Here is a 23,303-nt window from a genome sequence, read left to right as displayed (position 1 = left end):
TTACTTCAGAGAGGCACAGACAGCACTTCAGCGTCCAAGCATCAATCCCTGTCTCCACTGAACTGTCTACCAATAAATTTCCCTGGCTTTGCCTTCCATGGTAAATATCACACAGCACTCTCAAATTATTTGCTACTGGACAAAAAAAAAAAAAGGCTACAACACACAGCAAGTGGTAGGCTATCGCTGTGTAATCACACTGAATTCAGACCCAAAATTACCAAAGTTCAGCTCTAAAGGTTTGGCCCAGACCTGCTTGTGCCCATATTTCAAAAATTCAATGAAAACAGGTGGAATAAGTTTAATAAGTAATAAACTCCTGAAGATTTTGAAATTAAGTGCATCAAGTGAACCAGGAATGCTTCTGCAGGCTTGTCAAAGACTGAAACTATGAAAGTGGTTACAGTATAAAACTGACATAGGTTATGATGGAATAAATCTTCCTAAAGGTTAGGAAGTGTAAACACTGCAAAGTAGCAAAGTACTTTCTTCAATGTACACAACATTGCAACAATAACTCTGTGAGCTATGCCACCAGTAAGACATCATTAGTTACAAATTAGTACAAATTCCTTCCAAAGATCCTGATAGCATGTATGCTGTAAAACCTAGATCTCAGTTCAGAGAACTGTTATATATGGGCAGAATGCTGAATATGCTGAGAAACCACTCTGAAAATCCAAATATGAGGTACACTGAAAATCCTCATCAAAAATAACACTGTGGGACAAATGATTTCTGTGGGATGGAAGACGAAGCCAAATACAATGTGTACACTGTAAGAAAATTTTAATTAAATTTTAATTTGTTTAAAAACAAAAGGATGAGAGTTCTTTCCCACAAAGGACATGTATTAAAAAAAAAGTTGTATTTTACTGTATCTTCTAAAAGTTTTTACCTGAACCTTCATATTTAATTTGGTTCTACTTAAAAGCATTGTGTTTTTAATTAGATCCTGGCTAGGAGATAGGCGTTTACTACATAAGGTTTAATCTACTGATGGTGAGCCTCAAATAATGATACGGTGAATACTTTATAAAAGAAGTGTTCAGCAACTGTGTTGAACCAAGGGAGAATTGAGCACATTCAAAAATCCATTATTTTGCCCGAAAGATACATTACAAGGGCTGTGTTGAGTTTTTTGGTCAAAAAATTACAAGCCTGCAAATCTGTATATTCAAAACTGGTTTTTCTATGATCAATCCCTCCATTATATTTTTGCAAATACGCATTCATGCAAAGCCCTTTTTTTTGTTTTGACTGTGTCATGAATAAAGATATCTATTCAGAAATTATTAATGCTTGCCTCCATTCTGACTGAGAAGTGATATCTACTTCAAAAACCACTTTTACTCATTTTTTGTTCCAAGGACTATGCAGGAATCTACCCTTAAAGCAATCACTAAGTTAGTGACTTATTTCTGATTTTAGTGCAAGTATCATAAATGCTGAAAAGATCAGTGACTTCATGGTTCATTTTGTGACACCACAAACCTGAATGTGTGAAAGGAAATACTTTGAGATAACTAATCTTTACAGGAATTGAACCTGTTCAAAGCTGAGGCAGAGATGAAGAGCCAGCACTGTTATTTTAGATTAGATTTGAATAAATAAATGCACACATCCTACATTTTCTCTCCTCCCCACCGCCACCCTTCCGACCAGCAAGGGCTGTGACAGGTTCAGAGAGTGCTTAAACTGAAAGCCAGATATGCTTATGCTTTATACCTTTGGTTTAAAGTACAGGCTCAAGTCTTTGAATCTCTTATCTGTTACTTGCATCCATTTGCATCCTACTATTCGTTATTATTGCCATCAAAATGTTTTCTGTTTTGGCAACCCTAACATAATATTTGATGACGTGTTGGTTTTGGATTTGTTTTGTTTTTCCTCTCAATACTGATGAGCTTTTTTATGCCTCAGACATTTTGGGAAGCATGAATTACAGAGCCAGAAAGCTAAATTTCATTTTTTCCTAACTCATAGCATATATCAATATATATTTTTGATTCTGCATTCTAACAGTGTCTTCTAGCACTTCTTTCCATAGTGATTTTGTTTATTAGTAAGCTTTGGGGTGGTTTGTCCAGCTGACCAGCCATAGAGCTCAAGCATTTCTGTCTCCTGAGCTGTGGAGGATGATGATTGAACTAAGGTCAGCATTATTTCACATGATAGCAAGGGGGGTGAAAAATGAACCCTTATGTACCATCTGGCCAAACAGCACTCGAACGCCGCGCTGCTGCAAACAGCACATGCCTAGGAAACTTCTGGTGAACGACATTTGAAGAAGTATGTGTACTATCAGTAACTAGGATGTCATGAGGATATAAACTCTCAATTTCTGAGGCTAATAACTGCAGAGTCCTACCCTAGAGATACGTTAAGTGACAAGTGAGGCCCAGGGTACACAGCCAATTCCCACACTGACAAAGGACGATGGGATGGAGCTTATCTTAAGGATGAGTATGCAATTCATTTTAGATACAACAACATATATCAACCTACAAAAATTGGCATGGTCTCATTGTCTTCTCTACGGCCAGTATTTATCTCCGTATCGCCAAAAGATTTTTTTTCTCATTATTTTCCTGATTGTTTTAATGAGTAAAAAGGCACTATGTATTTTATGTTCAGCTGTAAAAGTAGGACCTTGTATTTAAATGATGAACAAACTGCAGGAGGATATTTGTCTGCTGGTGAGTACCTTCTTTTTTGTGTAAAGGCATGTTACCCTATTCGTACTTTTTAAAGTAACTAACTCCTTTAAAAATCTTAAATTTCTGACCATAGATTCTTTTCCTCACTTAGCCACTGACAATTTGTTGTCCCTACCTTTGCTTGGTGGGTCTAAAGTAATGATCAAACATATCTAGAAATGATGTCTTCCTTCTCATCTAAAATATCCACTTCTTGCTTGGTGCTTTTTAATTCCCTTGCAAAAATTGCAAGCCAGGGAAGCATGATTAGTGGCCATACACAAAATCTGTATGTGTATGTCATTACTACTGAAGGCACAACATATAAAAGGCTTTCAAGTGTATGTAAAGCGAGCAAACAAACAAACAAATTAATTAGTGTAATCAGTGTAACTCCTGATTCTAGGAGGTATTCATAAAAATACCCCATCTGTATTTATAAAATATATCTCATTTTTCCTTGAAATCTAAATTCCAAGTTAATAGTGTCATTTTAATCAGATGTATTGACTGAGACCAGGAATCATCATAAAAGATAACCTTTTTACTTGGTACATCTGGAAAAGCAGGTAGAATCCTCAGAGGCACTAAAGAGGTTAACCAGAGGACAGAGCTAAGTAGCTTTCAACCTCAGTTATTTTCTTCTGTATACGTATGGGTCTGTGATTCTATTAAAATAACTGCATCAGTTCTGTTTATTATTCACACATTTCTTAAAAAGAATAAGAAAAAATACATGAAATAAAGTATCACTAAGAACGGACAGTAATTTAATCAGTTACAAAGCAACTAGAAAAATGGTGTTGCCTTCTACATGGCATATCAGAAAGCTATCTCACACTTAGCAGTAACATCATTTCTCTAAAAAATCACTAGGTTTGTAAGCAACCTATGTATCTCATTCATCATTTTCTCACTAGTCCTTTCAAATTAGAAATACCATGAGAAATAGATATTGAAGACTGTCAGGGGTATCACGGATTAACTTTGAAAGATAAAACCATATTTTCAGAAAAAGGTTGGGAAAAAGAGACACAAAAATGTGGTTACAATTGAATGCAAAAAAAATTAATTAGTATTAAGATTTTAATTTTTTCAGGCCTAATTCATGCTAGGGGCAACTTCCTCAAATATGGTCTGTCTTCCTACAGCTCACTGCAAGTTTAAGTTCTGTGTCATAAATTAAAAACTTTGCACCCTGTTCCCCATGAAGCAAAGATAATTTAATGTTATACTTGTTGGGTTTCAACAGAATTATATATGCAGTGTTATAGATGTAAAACACCTCAACTAAAGGCTGCTTTCTCCTTTAGCAGACACAAGGAACGATTTTTCCCGCTCTGAATTTTAACCCTATTATGGATGCCCAGTTAGTAGGAGGAGCCCTACAGGGAATTAGTGAGTATCTTGACTGATTCTAACATATCTTTTTTTTTTCAGAAAGGTCTCATAAAATACAAGCATTAGGCAAAATAAAAACTCATAAAATTAAAAGTGTCACCACTTATCTGTTGATTCTTCAAGGTATCACAACAAGACACACTGGTGATGTCCAAATAAATCATGCATTTGCATTTACAGGAACTAACAGGTGATTAAGATTAATCTAAAATCTATACCAACACGTATAGTAATGAATGCTTTCCCTAGAAAATAAGAAAAAGAAAACAGAATTCTGTGTTATGTCACTACAGTGAGGGCCAACAAAGGAAAGGTTTTTAATTGTAACTTCAACAATTAACTATTACGTGGGACTGTTAAGTCTTTCAATCAGTCACCAAGAAATAAAAATAAATGGAGTAGAAAGTTTAAAGAATTTATTATCTTTCACTCAGGAGCAATTTTTGCTTTCAGTCTATGTACAAAAAAAATTCTTGTTCACAAAAGCATTTTTTTCTGTTCAGATTTTTGTGTTTTCTTGTTGAACATTGTTGGTATTGCTGAGGGTCAGGATGTTGATATTTTTTACTATCTATCTGAAACATTTTCCTCACATTAAAATTGTTTTCTGTATCAGAATTTTTATACTGCTTGGGCTTTTCACAAGGTTGTACAGCACCAAATCTTGCATTCTGTTTTCAGTTTCTTTAATGGGAATGTGAGGACTCAGACTTAATGTCGAATGAACCACAATGAGTACTATTGATCAAGGGGAATCTGAAGTATCTTTTTGATTAAGCTGGCTACAGATGAAAAGTTTTACACATTTTGCTAAACTTCAAAGAGTACTTTTAATGCAATTTTGCTAACATGTCAATGCACAGATGACTCTCTTCACTTAATACTATAAATACAAGTGGATTAACCTTACTTTTAATTTACCTATCAAAGTACATGGAACAGATTTCTAATTTCAAGGACAATTGGCAAAATAAAAAGTTCAGCTTCAGAGGAGTTTAAGTCTCCATTACCTTTATAGGCACTGACACCATGACCCCGAATCTTGCACACGGTATTCACTCTTGTGAGGAGGTTCAGTCACGTATGTTGTCCCACTGATACCAGTGGTATTACACAAATGAATAAAGTTATTTAGGTTTTTAAATATTTCCTGAATCCTTCTTATTTTTTACTGTAGAGACTATATAAGCTGTACAGATTCTTAGTGATAATTATTTTCTGAAAAGTAAAAAGAAATCCTTATGCAGAGTTTCAGTAATACTTCCATTTTGTGAGTTTGATGGAAATGAATCAGACTGATGTTAAATCAGTGTCTTGCTAAAAGGCTGGTGTAATTGTGGCTAGATGATCCACAAGAAAGAGAACTAAACCTGGTGTATAATAAGCAAATACAGACTTCCTCTGCCAGCTTAAAAAAAGTATTCAATGTCCAATTATATTTGGGTCAAAATGGAACCTGTCAGTTATAGATTATATGATAAAATCTGCCTAACAAAGCTGTAATAGGTACAGAATGTGTATCATCTGTAACATATATATATATATGCCTATATAACAATGACTGGTAGAAACTTGAGAGACTACCCTACTCCATTCAGATGCTAGCTCATCCCCATGCTTTCCAGCCTAATTCATCTGTTGTGGTTTAACCCCAGCTGGCAACTAAGCACCACACAGCCATCTGCTTACTCCCCCCACCCAGTGGGATGGGGGAGAGAATAAAAAAAAAAAAAACAAAAAACCTCATAGGTTGAGATAAAGACAGTTTAATAGGACAGAAAGGAAGAAGAAGAAGAAGAATGATAATAATAATAATAAAATGACAATAATAATAATAAAAGACTTAGAATATACAAAACAAGTGATGCACAATACAATTGCTCACCACTCATTGACCGATGCCCAGTTAGTTCCCGAGCAGCGATCCGCCCCTCCTGGCCAACTCCCCCCAGTTTATATACTGGGCATGATGTCATATGGTATGGAATATTCCTTTGGCCAGTTTGGGTCAGCTGTCCTTGCTGTGTCCCCTCCCAACTTCTTGTGCCCCTCCAGCCTTCTTGCTGTCTGGGCATGAGAAGCTGAAAAATCCTTGACTTAGGATAAGCGCTACTTAGCAACTGAAAACATCAGCATGTTATCAACATTATTCTCCTACTAAATTCAAAACACAGCACTGTACCAGCTACTAGGAAGACAATTAACTCCATCCCAGCCAAAACCAAGCCATCATCTCTGCTGCAAGTGTGATAAAGTCAATTGATTTACATTTGGAGATACATTTATGCTGGAATGTCATTAAAATGCTCAGCCATCTGAAATTACCAGGAGCCAACTTTTGGGATGGAAAAAAAAAATTAAAATTATAAAATAATTTTCAGAATATGCTAATCATTATGTTTTTTTTCATAAGCAGTAAATGCTGATTCATTATAGAAGTCTAGCAGTATGCTCTAGCCACCAAGCAAAAGATCATAGGTAACCTTCAACAAAATGCCCTTAGAAATTGGTTAAAATATTGTATTTTTTAAAACTTCATAACTCATTTTATATAGTTCCTCTGAAAATATATATCTTTCAGTTTTTCAGCAAATGGTCTGACCATAATTCGTCATCCCCATAAAAGAGATCCCTAATCCTGAAATGACAATTTAACCAATATCAACAGGGCATACAAGTATGACTTCCCAGGCTCAGCCACAAATTCTGCTAGTGTGCCTAGTTCTGAATAGATGAAAGCCTCTATCTGTTTTATTGATGCTTTGAAATCCATTGAGCTTGAGAGAGATGGTGATGCATCTGATAATAACAGACTACTTCACTTTTTGCTGGTATTACACCAGCAAGTGAAAGGCACATAAGCATTTACCAACTGATGTTGGTAAATACCAGTGGGATATTAATCTGTTGATCTATTTTTTTCAAGAAATTAGGTTAATATTCTTGAACAAAACATGAACAATCACAAATGTAAGTAAATAACAACACTTTGTTAATTTAGAGTCTGTGTTGTGTTTCTTTTACAGGTTGTGAAAAAGATGTGTTGATTGATATCCTAACGCAGCGTTGCAATTCACAGCGGCTTATGATTGCCGAGGCGTACAGAGACATGTATGGCAGGGTACGACAGAGCCGTTTTGTACTTTCGTTTCTTCTGTCTCTCCTGTCTCCAGTGCAGTTGGTCAGCGCTTCTCTCAGGTCAGTCACTGGAACCAAAACCCTGGCAGACAGCTGGCTGGCACCAACGGATTGGCACACAACTTTGCTCATGTAACTATCGATACCTCTGACGGTTTAAAATTGTCATTTGTATAGCAGTAGAAGTACGTCTGACACACATAAAGTTAAAAAAAAAAGGGACATGGAAAGTTTCTGCTTCTATAGCTCATTCTCCTCCTCTCTTGACCAAACGAGACTTTCCGGACAGACTTATTTCTTCCTCTACATGCTTTTGGGGGTTTCTGCATTACTTTTTTCAAGTTTTTGGAATACATAATAAAATAGTATTGTATTCGGGTTGAAACACCAAAGAAAAACACCATACCAACAATTACAGGTAGTTGCATCTTACACACTGATTAATGTTCTCATCTCAAGCACTGACATTCTCAGACCTCATACCATGTAATTCCATCCATACACTAAGCACAATACTCATCTGAGCTGCTTAATGTTAAACTTATGAATCTTTGAAAGGTGTTTCAAAAAGTTTAAGACATAAAAAGTCAGCTTTTTTTTTCAAATGCATTTTATCCATATTTACTGTATATAACAAGGTAATTTTTGTTATATAAGTTCTTAAACATCCACAGAGGTAGATATCCTCATTCTGTTTCCAGATCTACTATTGCTAACCAAATGACTTTGGGAAAGTTGCAATGCCTGCATTTTCCTCAGTTACCCCAGCTATATAAGGCTGAAAATAATAGCAACACCTTTTGTAAAATCCCTGTGAAATCTAGTGATGAAAAGTGCTGTATGAAACTAGATACTATTGGAAAGCCAAAGAAAAATGCTGTGATTATATTGACCAGACATGCCCTTCCCCTAAGAGAAGCCAGTCAAACATTTTAAACAAAATCCAGTTTTCTTCTTTTCCTGAAGCCTGAAAAACTAACGGCTCACTGGAAAATGCCTTGAAGGTCAGCGTATGCTTGCCATTGAATCGATCACCGTGAATGAGGACGGTGAGTTTGCAGAAATCCTACCACACAACCATCAGCCTTAATTAGAGTTAACTAGAATTGGTTCATTCAAAATCTCCACATCATTAACTGCTGATGCGGTAGTCTATTACACCACCAGTCTGTTAACCAGTAGAACAGTGTACTTTCTTCTTTGGGTAGCCGAGCAGTTTTCCAGAGACAGCCTTTGTGCCACCTGTATACCAAACTACCTCACAACCATTGACCTCTAAATATGCTGAAACACCCCCTTACTCTCCTAGAATTGGGAGAAAGAGAAGAGCTGGATTTAAGCAGTGTAGTGGACTGATTTTGTGTTGTTACTCACCTATAGGAGATCACTGGCTTGATTTGGACTGTTATAAAAAATCAAACACAAAATATCTGTGATACTTTAGATGCAGCTTTGAATGGATGAGTATGTTTTAAATAGACCATGAAAGAGTAATAACTGAATCACAGGTATCCTTACCTTCCAAAGACTGTGACAATGATTGATATCAGTGGATCTGAATGATTAAAAGTGTTTTTCTATTATGAGGTATTTATGAGGTTACCATTACCATTACTCATGCAAATCATACAAGTTCAGTGTTTATCCATGTAACATTCCTTACTGAGTTTTGGTTTTACTCATAGAAAACTAAAGCATGTCAAGCTACCCAAAGGTGCCTGTGATAGTAAAGCACCCAAGCCCATTCTTTTCAAGTCTTCATTTATCTCCTTAATCACTGGACAGTGCTCCTTCTCTATTCCATCCCTAGCAGCTGGCTGGTTTTTTTTAACCTTTTCTCTAGAGTGTTTCAACTGGACCTATCATTTTAACAAAGGAAAACATTTAAAAGCTCCATATCATTTTTTATCTTTAATTTCTGCCCTCTGATACATGAAGATGACCTAAAGAAAACACTAATGATATCTCAACAAAGAATTGCCAAATGTCCTTCAGGAATGAAGTTATGATTTGCCATATTTAGTATTCATAGAGAACAATTATTGACTTACTCACCACTGATCTATTTGAATTTTCTTTTCAAATCCAAAATAAAAATATAAACAAATAAATAAATCCCTATGAAAACACACCACCTTTAAATTTATACCTGTCAGCCATATTCAGTCAACCTAAAGTGCTACAAAGCCGGTGGCCACAGACCTAAAGACCTAGAAGAACTAAAAAAGCCAAAGAAAACCTCAGATGTCATTTTTAAGAATTTCAATCTCTAAAACTATCAATACTAATAGAAGGTAAATGCAAGCAAACTATTTTGATATTCCAGCAATGGGCTACAGAAAATTCTGAAACTCATGGAACATCTTGCATATACACCCACAACTGTAATTTAATTGAATCCATTAAGCACTGGGTATACTTTATAGCACAAGATATATCAAGGTACTCTTGACAGCTTTCCAAAAAAACCCCACGTAGTTCTACTTTTCACCATGTGGAAACAGCGGTCAGTACAAATTAGCTCTAATCTAGTTCAGAGATGAAACAGGAATGCTGATTTTTTTTGTCTCACCTGTGACAGCAGATATACTGAAATGGCTAATCATCTAGTTAGTGCTCCATGCAGTTTATTTGATTGATCCCTCAAAAGTTTGCTATCTTGGGCAGGAACTGCCAAACAGGATGGAATGTGTCTTGCCCTGAATTGCTGCAGTTTACACTTCAGAAGATACTTTAGCACACATCACTGATAGCATTTCACTGGCTGTAATCTGTATTAATGGATATATTGCATTGGGCAAATGTGCCATTCGGCAGTCCCAGCTTATGAGTGGTAAACTCTGCAGGACAGAGAAGACAGAGAGCTAGGCAATAACAATTTTAGCCTTCTCAATTTAATCTATGGTAAACCTGTGAGTCCAGTCCTCCACCTTCTTAATTTCAATTCAGTCTGCTCAATACGGTAGCCACTATGCCCATTCATTTGACAAATGTAAAGTGTGACACATTAGAAGGAGAAATATATTAAAAAAGGAAGCAAAACCCTGAACTGGCTGCATGATTCAGACATACAGACAAGCTTTAAGAGTCTTTCTTACCATTAGCCTTCAAGGATTTCTTATAGCAGAGACGATTAGGAAATGTTAATAATGACAACTTAGAGTTGTCTTTTCTTATTTTTCAATACTTCACTTCCCTTAGTTCTGATTGCAGGAGTAATTTTTAATTAGTATCCATTTGTATTATTAATCCATTTTCCCGCAGGCATGTTGTCAGAAGTGAAATGTCTTAATGAATTAATTTCTATTCCATGTGTGATTTAGTGGTTGTCAAATGCATCTAATGTGCATTCAATGAAGACTGCGTATGTTTCTTCATGATAAACTTAATTCTTAATGTGTATATGTCCTCCTTCATTGCTACTCTAGCTACTAATTTAATTATATTCAGGTATGTATCAAAACCAAACTACAGGCCTGAAAAAGACACAGCTCTGAAAACATAATAGTTTTTATCATGGGAACCCTTTCTGGTACTCCTTTAAATTCAGACTTAGGTCAGAACATATCTGACAGCTGCCTAGTGCTGTACACAAAACATGAAAAAAATGAGTGCACAAGTATCCTCTTAATCAGAAACAGCAATAGTATAACTAACAAGATTTTGGCATTTGCAGTGTTTTGAAGGATGCTACCGGGAAAGGGGAGAGTGGGGAGGAAACTCATCCATTACTCAGCTACCTGGCAAGCGAGTACTGAGACACATGCAGGGGAACAGAGGGGTTCCGTTTTATTAATCCAGCATCTCTCAAAAGTAGTGAATTCAGTTTGAATGTAATATATATATAAATTGAAGCACATAACCTTCCAGTAATCCAAAGCAGATATTTTTATGTACTAAGAGCAATGTGGATGATTTTTTAAATTATTCACATAGTAACACTGAAAAAAGCACAAGAAATCACCTGTGTTCTATGGGATTTGACTTCCAAAGGTGCTTAGCTCCCACAGATTCACACAGGGAATATGCCAAGGGAAGCTGCAGATGCTCTGCCATGGTATTCAGGTTTCCAAGCCTTTAAGTAGTAGTTCCACTTAAACCCCTGAATTTTCTTCTGTATTCTAATGAACCGAAAATCAACAATCCTATGTGGTCTACCGGCTTGCGTGTCTACTGTCATCTCACCCATACTACTAGAAGAAGGACATACTATTTAAAAGAATATTTTTCATACTTAATTTTAGCCAGAATTCATCTTTGACAGTTCATCTTTATTCATAGATTCATAGAATTATAGAATGGTTTGGGTCAGAAGGGACCTTAAAGATCATCTAGTTCCAACCCCCCTGCCATGGGCAGGGACACCTTCCACTAGACCAGATTGCTCAAAGCCCCATCCAACCTGGCCTTGAACACTGCCAGGGAGGGGGCATCCATCATTTCATTTCAGAGAAAATTTCATTTTCATTCAGATTTCATTTACAGACAAAACCACTAATACTTTTTTTAAGCTGTCTTAATGAAGTGTGACTATTGAAATAATCCTGTCTATGCATTTTCTTTTTCTTTTCAAGGATCTGATAACAGACCTAAAAGAGAATCTCTCTCATCACTTCAAAGAAGTCATGGTTGGCTTGATGTATCCACCTGCCTCCTATGATGCCCACGAGCTCTGGCATGCCTTGAAGGTACTTGTCAAATTCAGAATTGCTTAGAGTTGCAGTCACTAATAACAGTACTGAACATACGTTAAATTGATTTTTTTGACATTTAAATGGCTGATAAATTGCTGGAAGTTAGTACACTGGAATAGTGTACTACTATATAGTACACTAGGTCATCAGAAATACAGTGCTATATTTGTTTACTGGTATCCTAAAACCAGCATAAATAATATCCTTGTCATGTAACAAATACAACCCATTTAATACTCATGGTAAACTCAGTAAATGAAGAAATATTTATACAGGGAAATGTAAGGCCCTGATCCTGCAAGCATTTATGTATGTTACAAACAAAATTCGTTGGAACAGCTAGTGCCATGCACTAAGCCTCCACCTCTGAAAAGACCAATACTTCTTTAGCAGAACATGTCTTTACATGAACACTTACAAATTACTCTGTGACAAAGCAATGATCACCCCACTCAAATCGAACTGATTGTACATTTTGAAGAAAATATTTCCTTTTCTTACCAGGATCTGAGCTTGTGCTCCTTAAACAACTGAAGTTTTGAAACAAACAAAAATATTTTTTCAAAGATCATGTAATTAAATGGTGAAATTAATTCCCACAGGGCACTGTGGAGGCCAAAAGCACATATCAGTTCATAAAAGACTACAGTAAATTCTTAGAAAACAGGTCCACTGTTGGCTATTGAAAATAATAATCCTTGGCAAATTCCTTCTCAGGAAATTCCTAAATTGCCAATTCCTGGAAGATGGGAAGGCATATCAGAGCTTAACACTCTTTTCCTTTTCTTTCCATGAATATTTGCTACTGTCCACTGTCACAAATAAGACACAGATTATACAACTCTGAGCAAGGTGATCTATCTTACATATTTTGAGAATCCCCTCAAAAAAAAAAAAATTAACACTGTTTTTTCTTGTCCTTCAGACACTTAAACTAATGCACTTTTTCAAACTACTGATATATTTGTAATTACAGTTGGCATTAAAAGGATTGTGAAATATCATTGGTAGCACTGGAAGCATGACTTTTATTAAAATTATTGACAAGATTGCCAGTTATATTTTTTTCTAAATGCGGCTCAAAGTTAAACTTCTTATAGTATCCTATCTTGATCTGGATTCATACAGCCAAAGTAAAATACAGGCCATATGTGTCTCCAGGCTCAGGCTCGATGTCATGTTCTCCCATTATCCCAAATGCAGAATACTCACCAACACCACACATGTGCATATCAAAAGCAGCATATGCAGCATATCTTATGTCAATTCAAGTTTATAAAATTAATTCAAATCCTGTGGGAAAATACAGTGATTTGCAACACTGTATGCATGGCCATGATGCTTCCCTTAAATACCAAGTTCTACAGTAGACATTACAGACCATAACATTCCTAAATAAATTTAAAAAAAAAAAAAAAGATAGAAGCACAACATAATAGTTGTGCTCATATCTACTTCAGATTGCCTGAACACTTGCTGGGGATGTATGTTCAATCTTTGCATCTGATTTCTTTCAGCAAATCCTAAATATTTACTAAAGCTCTAAAATTCTTCCCATTATGTTTCTGTCAACACTAGTCTTGCTTCATTTCCCACTTGTTAATGTACATGCTGAAATTCAGATTAAGTAGGAATATATTTGAAATACAGGGTTCTACTATTAATTTAAAGTCATTTTCTATTTAAACAGGTAGACTATGCAAAAGTACACTCTGCATTGCTCCAGCAGAGACTGCTATTCTTTTGTTACTTCTGATAAGCACAGCATTGCTTTCTTCTAAAAGCTGTGGTTTCTACTAACAACATCTTTTCATATTTACTTCTTTCCACACAGGGAGCAGACACAGAAGAAAAATGTCTAATTGACATATTAGCCTCAAGAACAAATATGGAGATCTTCCAAATGAAAGAAGCCTACTTAATGCGTAATGTTTTTTTACAAGTGCACAGTAGCAGTCTTACTACGTGTGCTCTGGATGTATTAGCACACATGAAGGAACTGAACTACAAAAATGACTTCTCAATACTAACTGGTTCCCTTCCCCCTCTTCTCCCATAACTATATACAAAAGGCTGAAGCAAAATGTTTAAAGTTGAAAATAGATCATAGTATTTTTGAGATGTATTGCTGCCTATGACATTTGAAATACTTGGAAGCCACATTTGGGGATTTTCAGAACCTTTTGCACACTTTATTCAGAAAAGTACATAAGCTGTTTTCCTTCAAAAAGTGCTGACTCAGGCTGGACACTCCGCTCACCTGCCTTGGTGGGGCATTTCCGAGTATCCCACCACCACACAGCAGCAGCAGTGGTGGGGCTGCGCCCATGGGTGGGTGGACAGGCAAGCCGGGGCAGCAGCTGAGGCCCCCCGGCAGGGCAAAGCCCCCCGGCAGGGCCCAGACAGACCTGCCAGCTCCATGGCTAGGTCCGTGTAGAACCTGCACAGGTTACTGTGCAGTAATCACCATAGAAAATGGACAAGTATTTGCACCCTATCTATTTACCCTTTGTTTGCTAATCTTCATTAGTACTATTCAGAGCATGTTCATTTGTGATTTAGGTTATACATTTTTGGTTTCACCTAGAATATAACAATGATCTTCAACAAGATATCGATTCTGAGACTTCAGGTCACTTCAGAGATACACTTATGAACCTTGCTCAGGTACTGTAAAAACAAGTAGTATGACTTACATTTCTAAAAAAATCATAATAACTTTTGATACTGTTTGAGAAGTGTTACGTTGTAAGGTGACTGTGGTTAAAGCTAGTTCAATACGGCTACACTTTTGAACAAGAGAGGGAGGGAAAGCAGGAGAGTAGAACTTGAGTTCCTTCATCTACTTTGACTTTGGCTTTCAGATGGAGGCAAAGGTCAACAGACTATTTTATTGAGTAAGTCCATGGATATTCAACTGCTGACCCTCTGCTCAATCTGTCTCATCTCAAAAGAAGTCTACTTGCACGTACAAATGAGATTTTCATTTTAAAGCTCTGTTTTCTCCATTGTTAGAATATATGCTTCATAATCCAGTCTAGGCATTATGTAAAAATGGAGATAAATCCACATTTGACTATGAAAGAAAGTATTAAATAGTTCTCTGTTTTAAACATTATGTTCTTGGTGCTACTGCATCTGCTAAATCACAGTATGTTTGCACACAGGCAAACGAATTGTCACTATCACACACCAACTTTTGCAGTTTTACCAATTTGTATTTTTATGCAACAAAGCTGGTCATCTTTGCCAGATCATGAGTTCCCATTGTCATTGTAGTCACTGTGCTCATTATCTTAAAAATCTTTTGTAAACCAGAGTAACAAATAATGACAAAAGGACTGCCAGGAGATAACACCATACATAAGGGATATCTGTATTTTTATATATGTGTGTCTGAGGAAAAAGTTCTTACTAAGATTTGAAATAGCAGTAGGCTTCACTGAGGTACAGAGAAGAAGAGCAGATGTTTCAAAAGTAGAAGCTATAAACAGGAAATATTTTTTTCTAATGTTGGATGTTTTTTCACCCTACTAATGAAAATTCTTCCTTGCTTAAAAATGAAGAGCTACAGGTTAAGCAACTTCACTTCTCGTCTTTATTAAAACCATGGACACATTTTACTTGTCAAAAGAACAAATTTAAAATAAATTATCTGAGACTACATCATTAGTCCTTATTTTCTTAAACCACAGGTATTGATAAAGAGGCCTGAAATCAGCAACTTCTTAGCTAACAAGATCTAACTGCTATTTTTCTCAAGATAAAGAAGAGTTGCAGGAAATTCCAACTTTACTCAGTTATACTGTATACTTCTGAAGATTGTTAGTTGAATCATCCGTATTTGGACATGATCTTATATTAAAACTCAGTGATATTTCATTAAAATACATCCTTTCTAGTTCTAGTACCACACAACTTACAGAAGATTTTTCTATAGCAATATTTCCAATGCATCCTTTAATGCTTTTTTCAGACACCCTTTGCTTTGATTTCTATTAAATCTTGGGACTGATGATACACACATCTGACTACAGATAGAAGTAAATGTGCTTCACATTGCTATAGTGCGGTATTTACGGTTTTCATGTCCACACTGAGGCAGATCAGAAGTTACAGGTTATAGTCCTTCCTAAATAAATTAACAGAGTTACAAATTCAGGATAAATAATATTCTAGTATAGGACAAACAGATTTTTATTCTAATTCTCTTTTTTTGGGTATTAATTGAAATATGATCTTTTTCTACAATTTAAAAAATAATGATACATATTGTGGGATTCTCCAGCAAAACTATGCCAAGAGTAGTCAGTGTTAAATGTTACTGGGGAAAGTGGGCATTTGACTTATGTAGAGTATTATTTAACTTATTTTATTGTTCGCTTGTCTGTCTTTTTTTCCTGTGTTTTCTCGTGTATGTAAATTCATGCAGTCATTCCAGCATAATTTCCATCAAGTAGTTTATCTTGTTACTATGAATTCCACTGTGTGAAATTCTTGCCATTTAATTAAAATATAAATTAACATTTTTAACAGGAAAGAGCTACAAATCAGTCATTCTACAAGTTGACAGCCAATATATAATTTTAATCCTCCCTTTCACATATAGGGTAAAATGGCTGTATATTTTAAACCAAAGTAAATTGCTTCAAACACGTATCATTAAGGCAGTGATTACATACAGCTTGAGATTGTTAAGAGTTCTGCAACCAAGGCTGATTTGTATCCTTACAAGACGATTATGGTTAAAAAAGCAATTCCAGAAGTTGTGTGCTCTTCTCTTTTTCTAACCACTATATAATTCAGATCATAGCGTGTTTACTAAAGCTTATCAGCCTGATTTGTGTAACTGAAAAGCTATTAAATATATGGGAAAATTAGAGGTATTCTTCTCTGGTTTATGTATCAAAGTTGTCAAACAATTTCCTAGTCTTGGATCTTAATTTTAGACAATGATTATGAGCAAACAAAATCTCCATTATTTGATGTGCTTGCTCCTACGGTTTGTGCAGGGAGAAAAAAAATTGAGAAAAGATTCTTCTGGTAATATGCATATTGATAAGAAGTCAGTGAATGGCAAATGTTACTCTTATCCTTGTTTTCCCCTCATAGTTACATATTATAGTAAGCAATATAACATCCATAATACTGGAAATGGTGGTGGGATGGTGGTAGTAAGGTAAAAGCTTATTTAAAATGGGATTAAAATGGCATAGGTTTATCCACTTCCCCCATTTTTTCCTCTCACAAGACCGTTTGTCATTCCATAGTTCCTCTTCTTAGAGGAAATGAAGACATAATGTGACAACTTGAAGATATTTTCTACAGTTGCAAATTCAACCATTGAATACACTGATCCAATCTAAAAGCCCGTATGTGTTATCTCAATAAATGAAACATAGCTTCATATAGAGACAACTTTATATTCCTACAGTCTTTTAGGATTTAACTTTTGAAGAACATGTATCTTTTTTTCCCCCAGGGAACAAGGATGGAAGGATATGCAGACCCTTCTACAGCTGCTCAGGATGCAATGGTAAATATAGTCAGATGTGAGCTTCTCAAACATAAAAAAAAGAACAAATACAAATGTTGAAAAGTGATTTAGGACTTACTTAAAATCTTTTGCATTTTTTTCCCTTTTTCTGGTATATTAGATTCTATGGGAAGCATGTCAACAGAAAACAGGCGAACACAAAAACATGCTGCAAATGATTCTCTGCAACAAGAGTTACCAGCAGTTGTGGATGGGTAATCCGGCAGTTCAGCTGTTTAAACATAGAGTGGAAAGGAAAAATCTGACTTGCTAATAAAACCATGGTTTACATACCAAGAAGCTCGGTGTGCAGCAGGGTATTAGCCTGAAACCTAAGTGTGAACTGTTGGAGCTCTCAGACTCCCACTGACATTAATGGGATTTTGGAAGTAATGCAAAACTGAAGTTTGCCTGGTGACTACAAGACAGCTGTAGATAGAACAGACAGACATCATGATGCCTAATAACAGAGAGAAGAATACTTGACCAAAGAAAGGCATAGGCTATGGCTGCACTGAGTTTACACACAACACAACAGGATGAGGCAGATTTTTCTTAACTATTTTCTTCATTTTTCCTACATAATTCTTTGCTATGAGTGGAAACACCTTGGGAGAGGCAGTTGGGAGAGGCAGTTGGAGTATTTTCAACAAATGTTTGTACGTGAAAACACATTGCTGTGTTGAAGCTTTTCCCCAGAAGTTTCACAGAAGTTTTTCATGGGAGCACTTCAGGGTCCACATCCACCCTCTCATAACGAACATACACACAGAAACATAATGGGACATTTTTATTTAAAATAGATAATCAGACATAATTACAGATTGCAAGAAATTTATGTGAGATCATTCAGATCTTCCATTGTAGAAAAGAAACCTGTTATATCTGGTGACAAGTTTGAGAGGTCTGTTGCTCTGCAATGGAAAAAGTCTGTTTGGTGACAAGTTTATCACTGTGCAGCCAGCTGTATTTCTTATGCCAACTTCTAACAGTAGATTAGAGCTACTTTGCTGTCATGGATCAACAAATTAATTCTTCTGTCATGACTTCTGTAAGGCTGGTGATGACAGGATTAACATAATGTAACACACCTGCTTATGCTATACTCTCTGTAAGAGAGATTCGAGGGCTCTGCCTGTAATGCAGTCCTCCGTAAGTGTTGTAGTAAGCAGTGAGTTGAGAATTTTCCTCCTTACCTAAAGGAGTAAGCACGCCCTGTATATTTGTGTGTGTAAGTCTGGATACCTGCATTATCCAGAGTGTGTCCATGTCTGGATACTGACATGTTACGCTTGTCATGCCATGGCTTCTTGTCACAATCTGTGAATCTCTGGCCAGTTTTAGTCAAGTTGAAGCAAGGAAGTTGTCTTAATGACATGACATTCTTACAAGTTTCGTAAACAGAGGTTGCTAGATGGAGAATTTATTAAAGCTTCCAGTGAAACAGAGGCTTTGGCATGCATTCATTTTATACTGTATACAGAGAGAGAATGTCCCGGAAGCCAAATTTCAGGCTACTCATTTAGATTGCCTTACCTGGGGGACATAAACATAATGAAACACTGAGAATAAATAGGGAAAAAAATAAACTCAACAGTTACAGTACTGGGGGGAAGCAGGAAAAAAAAGTCAAGCTGATCATTATTAATGAACTAGAATAAAGAAAGATTTTTTTTTGACCCCAAGTTTTCCAGGAGTTCCAAAATATCTCTGGGCAAGACATAGTAGATGCCATTAACGAATGTTATGATGGATACTTTCAAGAATTACTGGTTGCAATAGGTAATGTAAAAATATTATTTTATACTAGCAGTAATCTCTTAATAAATATCTAGTATGGTATTTCTGATGCATCAAGAATATTATTTTTCCGATATTTTTATCCACTTTACTCTCCTATATTGTGTAATTAAATTTTCAGAGATAATTAGAAAAGAATATTTGAACTACTTTTCCATGTTTGTGTAAATCTAAAAATGTATATATGTAGCACTAGTTTCTGACTGAGCAGAACTAGTATCTGTTCTTTATTTGATAACAAATTTTGTGTGATCAATGATAACTGCATTACCAACTGATTCTACGCATACTAAATAACTGGCAAAATTTTCAGGACTTCAGTGGTATATAAACAAGTTCCAAGTTTTATGTGTCTTTGTTTTCCATTTATAGAATAAGGATAATAATATTTCTACAATGATGTCATGTGAGCATATTCACTGATATTTAATAAGTCCTTCCATGCAACAGCAATGAGTACACACCCACAATAAGTACCAGCCTTTTTAAATTAGAAATATAGTTATGTTTGTGAAAACTGGTAGCTTAATTTTAAGCTGAGTCATGGACAGCACTATCCAGCTTTATATTTCAAGGAGTGCAAAGCCAATAGAAATTATTTTATAACAATCTTATGTTTACCTGTTGCAACTCTTCTCTCCTAGTTCTCTGTGTTCGTGACAAGCCTTCCTACTTTGCTTACAGGCTTTATAATGCAATTCACGTAAGTAGTCTTTCTTCTTTACATATCATAAAAAGTAGCTTCCTGATTTTTTTGTTTGCCTGATTATTTTTAAACAAGTACTTACAAATCAGTCCGTTCAATCTTTAAGATGTGTTTGCGTGTTTTAAAACTGTTGGTACCTACATAAATTTCAAAGCAGTAGTGCCTAAGCAACAGTTAGGATTTAACAGTAACAGTAAAAGGTTAAATATTTAGATTCCTTAAAAAAAAACTGTCTGGTAACTTTGTAGATTTTTCTTTTTTTAATTGAAAACCTTTCCTTTCTATGGATTTTATCTCCCCCTGCTGTGCAGAACTCAATGTGCACTTTTCTCACTATGCAATTTTTGTCTCTAGAGATTTAATAAGTATCACTAAAAATTAAATCATAAATTAATGTTACATAAAAACAAATGGTCATATTTTCTTGTGGGGCTCAATGTATATATGCAGGTTCTTTTATCTTTGTGTGTAAGTGGTAACATACTAAAACAAATGAGTGCCAAGAAGAAATGTGGGTAAACGCAAAGAAACACCTACAAATTCTTCCTACTAGAGGTCACTGGAGACATTTTCTTTTCTTTTTCATTCGTGAAAATAATGAGGCATTATGTTATATAAAAAATAAAGTATAATCTTTTAAGTGTAATCTTTAGAAGATGGTCATAAAAGCCAGCCATAGGTAAAATGTGAAGCATCATCTTAGAGCAGGAATGGCAAAGATAGGATTCAAGGCAGAACCATCGAACAAAACTTTTCAGCAACACTTCAACAGGACCCCAGTATCCTCTTCCAGATGCTGCCACTACTGCTGTCCCCTGCTTCAGCTAAACCAGCAACAGTGGCAGCAAAGAACCAAGGAATATCCCGGGGGCTGAGAGGAAGAGGCAGTATTTTGTCTGAGTGGTCAAAAGAGGATTCTGGCACATGACATGAAAAAGGTTTGCCAAAAGTACCAGGAAATACCAGCCATCAGGAAAAGTGATGTTTCTCAAAGGTCCTGTATCAAGACCACTTTTCAAGTTAAAACCTCATTTTTAATTTTAAGAAATATCACATAGATAGTCTTCTTCTACATTATATTCAGATGATGTACGCGATGCAGGAAAAAGTTTTTAATGATTAAGAATAAACATCTGCATTTTGTTTTAATTAATATTTTACTGTTTTCTCAAAGCATTTTAATGAATGCAAATAATTCTTAAAAGAAATGCAAGAATTTAAAATAGTGTCTGGTTTTGCAGCCAAGTTATGTCCAGATTATACCAAAAGCTTTTCATACGTCCATTTATAATACAATATAATAAAACCCACCCAGGATTCTAATGCTTGAAATCATAGTCCATAGTGGTTCATAAGAAAGATTTTAATCTAGCCACCAAACATGTATCAAATTCTCTATATGCAGGTTTTTAACATATCGCATTACTTGTTTTTTGGAGAACAAGATTTCAAATATCAATGGCTAGTCGATAAAATTACGGTTTAGCTTTAAGCAATCTAAATTGGTCATCAGTCATCCCAACACTAACTCTGTTTTGATTACTGTTATTGCCACTAGATGTCCCCATTCTCCACACAATTACAATATGAAAATTTATTCAGAAACAGTTAAAATAAAACAGCTGAATACAAGCTATGTAAATTCTAAATCAATAGTTAAAAATCTCACTGAATTCATATTCAGCAGCAGTTGTGAAATAGATTATTGGCTTCAGTATAGTTTGAATGGACTCCACAACAACAGTCACAACAGCTACCTACAAACTAAATACCTAAGACTACTGACAAAAATTCATCAGGTTTTTCTTTTTAAAAGTTTCAGTGCATGGTTAAAACACTGATATGTGGGGAATCTCTGTTATTCAGTAACATGAATTCTATTATTTGAGCATGTGAAAACTCTGTAGGATAAAACCTTTGAATGCTTAGACTCCTTTAAAATCTAGGATATCTTTATGGGTAGCCTAATTAATTGGCTTATCTATTAAACATTAATATGAGCATATACAGATAGGCAAAAACATATTGTCCAACTGTCAAGTTTCCTCTCATCTCCTTTTCTTTTTAGGACTTTGGGTTTCACAATAAAACAGTTATAAGGATTCTCATTGCCAGGAGTGAGATTGACTTGATGAATATACGACAGCGATACAAAGAGAGATATGGGAAATCACTCTTTCATGACATTAAAGTAAGTTTTTACACACTTTTGCATATATTCAGCACTAGCACCACACAGACTGTGCCAAGCCCTACCAGAAAAATACAGAGGGTTAACCTCCGTTCAATCACTTGGTTTAAAAAAAAAAAAAAGCAATGTATAAAAACAATAGCATATCTTTTCAGTGCCTCAGGCTGACTTCAGTAAGTGAGCAGCGAATTCTCAACTCACTCTCATTCTATGTGATTTTGTCTCTCCCCAATAGCAAGAGGAGGATATAAACAGGGCAGGACAGTGTATGCTGAGGAATAGTTTGCTTGAATAGTTTCTGCACTAATTGATACCATCTTCTTTCACACTGTCCTGCAAGGTTAGGCTGATACCACTTCCGTGCAAAACTGAGATAAAAATGTGGTTTTATCCTTGCGCTTAGGTAGTATCAGCCTTCAGAAAAACTGCTGTACTCTTGCTCTGTATCTTAAAACAAAACTCTGACACTGTTTAATTGTACAAAAATGACTCTTGCTAAGACACTTTACCTTTTTTATGTTGCTATAATCCAACTGTAAGATGTGCAATAACCGTAAGATGTGCAATAACCGTAAGATGTGCAGTAACCGTAAGAAATTGCTTATGATTTTTTGGTATTGAACTTGAGAAGAATTAAACAGGTTTGATCCAACCTTTCAAAGGTAGATTGTTTCTAGGTGCCCAAGCAGCCAAATCCCAAGGTATGTGAAATTAAAAAAATCTTGGCCTAGAATCCTTATGAAAACACTGTAATATTTTACAAAACCTTACAACATCAGTCTAGTCCTTGTCACACACCAAGAGAAGAAAAATTAAGAAAACGTACAGTCACAGAAATGTTGATTTTTTTTCTTGCAGCATTTTGCTTCGGGGCATTATGAGAGTGCTTTACTTGCTATCTGTGCTGGTGATGCTGAAGATTATTAAGGAAGAAGGAGATGAACTTTGAAGGCTATATAAAACTATTTTAAATAGAAATTGAAGCTATACACAATACACTAACTGTAAGAGATCCCTATTCTACATAAAAGAACAGAAAAATCAGTGCTATACATTTGCTAATATTAAATCTTTCTTGAGACAGGAAAAAATGTTGGCAGGAACATGGTTTTATCCTTATATTTCTGTTTCTATGATT

General features: G+C 35.5%; 1 protein-coding gene across 1 annotated transcript; it reads left to right on the top strand.

The window, feature by feature from the left end:
• The first annotated feature begins 4,024 nt into the window (after positions 1-4,024).
• Positions 4,025-23,092, top strand: ANXA10 (annexin A10). Its single transcript, XM_050896367.1, has 11 exons — positions 4,025-4,097; positions 7,127-7,221; positions 11,813-11,926; positions 13,767-13,857; positions 14,520-14,599; positions 17,415-17,468; positions 17,590-17,683; positions 19,155-19,250; positions 19,913-19,971; positions 22,043-22,165; positions 23,024-23,092. Exons 1-11 carry the CDS (start codon positions 4,058-4,060, stop codon positions 23,090-23,092), a joined length of 915 nt encoding a protein of 304 aa, XP_050752324.1. The 5' UTR covers positions 4,025-4,057.
• Positions 23,093-23,303: the final 211 nt, after the last annotated feature.

The sequence above is a fragment of the Gymnogyps californianus genome, chromosome 4, assembly GCF_018139145.2.
Source record: "Gymnogyps californianus isolate 813 chromosome 4, ASM1813914v2, whole genome shotgun sequence".
Classification (NCBI taxonomy): Eukaryota; Metazoa; Chordata; class Aves; order Accipitriformes; family Cathartidae; genus Gymnogyps; species Gymnogyps californianus.
Note: the sequence above shows the minus strand (reverse complement) of the source record. Positions and strands in the feature narration are given on the sequence as shown.